We start from the raw sequence: 2,660 nt of genomic DNA, 5'->3' as shown, positions 1-2,660 counted from the left end.
TGGCACACATCCAGCCATGGCTCCTGGGAAGTCAGAGCTCCCAGGCAAATTCAGCACGTGCTGTAACCAGCAGCGTGGCACAGAGAAATCCCCAGGACTGGGGATTCCTGGGACTGGGATGAGCAACTGGCTCTGAGGGCATCGATGCTTCCATGTCCAAGACACCCTGGTTTTGCAGAGGGATTCTCCAGACATGACTCTTTTAATAGAATATAATTTCAGCCAGTGGTTCCAAAGGCTTCCTCAAATTCATTCTGCTTGTGCTGAGCAGAAGAGCCTGACTCCTCCTGTAGTGTCCAGTGGCACCTCCAGAGAGAAATCCTGTGTATGGGAGTCAGGAGTGGATTCCCCTTCCCTGAACCAGCACAGCTCCTCCTTGAGCCCAGGCAGGCTCTTCCCATCTGGAATTTCCTGTGCTAAGTTCTAGAGCCAAATCCTTTGCTGTGTGAACAACAATCTCCTCTTGTGTGTTCTGAACTTCCATCTGCTGACTTTGTCCTCCTCTCCTCATGGACCCTGTCCTGGATCCTGTCCTGTCCCTGCTCCCAGTTTCAGGTGTGCTTTGGATCTTCTGTGCTGCTCCTCCCTGAGCCTTTCCAGTGCCTCTCTCTCTTCCAAACGCGAGGACCACAAGTTCCCTGAGTAACCCTCCTTCTGAGCAGCCATGGTCAGCTTTGAGCTCGGAATTCTAATCAGAGATCACTCTGATCACTCTGAGTGATCTCTGAGTGTGTGGTGGCATCCAAACTGTCCCCAGGGGCTGGGCAGCACCGGGAGCAGCGTGTGGGGATTGGCCGCTGGGCCGTGTCTGTGTCCCTGCACAGGGACAGGGTGGAGTCACAGCCACCGCAGTGAGGAAGGGCTGGAGTGACTGTGGAGGAGAGGGGAGAGTCTGGGCTGTCTCTGGGGACAGGGACACCCCTGGCTCAGGCCCCTGATGGCTCTGGGGTGGCTTTGCAGCTGCCGCCGCTCCGGAACGACGACCCCGAGGACTTTTCCCTGGGGGAGCTCTCGCTCAGCCCCAGCTCAGCTGTGTTCCCGCTGGCCAAAACCCCCCAGTGCGAGCACATCAGCCCGGGAATGCTGGCCCCCGTCAACAGGTAGGAGCTGGGAAACCCCCCAGGGCAGCACATCAGCCCGGGAATGTGGCCCCCATCAACAGGTAGGAGCTGGGAAACCCCCCAGTGCAGCACAGCAGCCCGGGAATGTGGCCCCCAGCAGCAGGTAGGAGCTCGTCTGCCAGCCTGGGCCTTTGGCTCTTCCCCAAGGTCCCTCTGAGGGAGACAGCTCCTGGAAGTGGGACACCAGGTCCCTCACAGCCCCTCCTGCCAGCCCTGCTCCGGCCCCTGTGGCCATGGGCGCTGGTGGAGCTGCCCAGCTCAGTGTGGGCTTTGGGGATGGCACTGGGATGGGCTTTGGGCCTCAGCACAGCAGTCTGACCCTGTTACCCAGGGCTTCAGGCTCTGCTAAACTCACTGGAATCATCTGGAAACTAGGAGTCAGGGGGTTTGACTGAGGGCCAGGAACTCCATATGGGAAGAGGAAGAAGTCCTGTCTGACCCTTTCATTAGGATTTCCAGCCCTGATCTCACCCAACTCTGTCTAACTGACCCAGAGCAGTTTTCCTGGCCATGCCCATTCCCTGAGCTGGAGCTGGATGTGATGCCATGGCTGCATCCAGCAGGTTTTTGGGGGGCTGTGGCAGCCCCACCGACGTGCTCCTTGTGCCCCGCAGGAAGGAGCTGGACAGACACGTGTTCCGGATGCAGAAGCGCACACAGGGCAGCAGGGGCACCTGGGACAAGGTCCAGAAGAAGTCGGTAATGCTGCTTCCCCCCAGTACTGCCCCCTGCCACCTCAGCCAGGGGCCTGCAGGAGACACATCCCTGGCATGGAGAGCAGGAACCCTCCCCAGCTTCCTCCCAAACCCCGGGGTTTGGTCTCTACTGCTGTGGAGAAAAGTCCCTTTTGTTAGAAAGGAGCTGCTTATTGTCAGGATTAAAGCCACAGCCTCGGGTTGGGATTTGTAACTGCTTTGGAATTCTGTGGTCTTTAGGTAACATTGTTCTGAACAGTGGGAAAAGAGTAGCCATGGAATATCCAGAGCTGGAAGGTACCCTCAGGGATCATGGAGCCTGACTCCTAATCATGACCATAGCAGTGGTCAACCTTGTATCCTACTCCCTGAATTTAGGTATTGATTCCTCCACGAGCCCAGGTTTTACAGTTCCAGGCTTTTCCATGAAAAGCCACAATCCCAGGAGCAGAAGTGTGGCTTGTGCCCCTGGTTCAGAGGGAGCAGTTGTGGCAGCTGAGCAGTTCAAATTTTGGGAAGATGTAGCACAGGGCTGGTGTGGCTCCATCCCAGCGGGACCCCGAGCTGAGCCCGTGTCCTTCCCTCCTTCCCCCAGGCTGGAGCCGTGCTGGGGACACCTTCCTGCAGGGCCAGGGTCAGCTTGGAGACCAGTGAGTATTCCTGCTTCCTCCTCCTTCGTTCCCAGCTCCTTCCACATCCCCACCTTGCTGGGTGCCCTCAGTCTTGGCTGTCTGGGCCTCCTCCCCCTGCCCTTCCCCCTCGGACACGCCGATGATCCCTGTTTTCCATTGCAGACGTGGCAAAGGACTCAGTGGTGGGGAAGCTCTTCAGGGCTCAGACACCA

At 57.9% G+C, this 2,660-nt stretch overlaps 1 protein-coding gene across 1 annotated transcript in view; it reads left to right on the top strand.

The window, feature by feature from the left end:
• MIS18BP1 (MIS18 binding protein 1) overlaps nucleotides 1–2,654 on the top strand; it is a gene marked incomplete at its 3' end in the record, with an annotated part of 11,263 nt that extends 8,609 nt beyond the window's left edge. The window contains exons 11-15 of the mRNA XM_029965281.1: nucleotides 430–555; nucleotides 961–1,100; nucleotides 1,736–1,820; nucleotides 2,412–2,466; nucleotides 2,611–2,654. Of these exons, the coding sequence (XP_029821141.1) occupies nucleotides 430–555; nucleotides 961–1,100; nucleotides 1,736–1,820; nucleotides 2,412–2,466; nucleotides 2,611–2,654 (450 nt within the window). The remainder of the gene's footprint in view (nucleotides 1–429; nucleotides 556–960; nucleotides 1,101–1,735; nucleotides 1,821–2,411; nucleotides 2,467–2,610) is intronic.
• Nucleotides 2,655–2,660: the final 6 nt, after the last annotated feature.

The sequence above is a fragment of the Manacus vitellinus genome, unplaced genomic scaffold (genome assembly GCF_001715985.3).
Source record: "Manacus vitellinus isolate BGI_N305 unplaced genomic scaffold, ASM171598v3 scaffold_94_pilon, whole genome shotgun sequence".
Taxonomy (NCBI): Eukaryota; Metazoa; Chordata; class Aves; order Passeriformes; family Pipridae; genus Manacus; species Manacus vitellinus.
The sequence above is the reverse complement of the archived record's forward strand: the minus strand, read 5'-3'. Positions and strand labels throughout refer to the sequence as shown.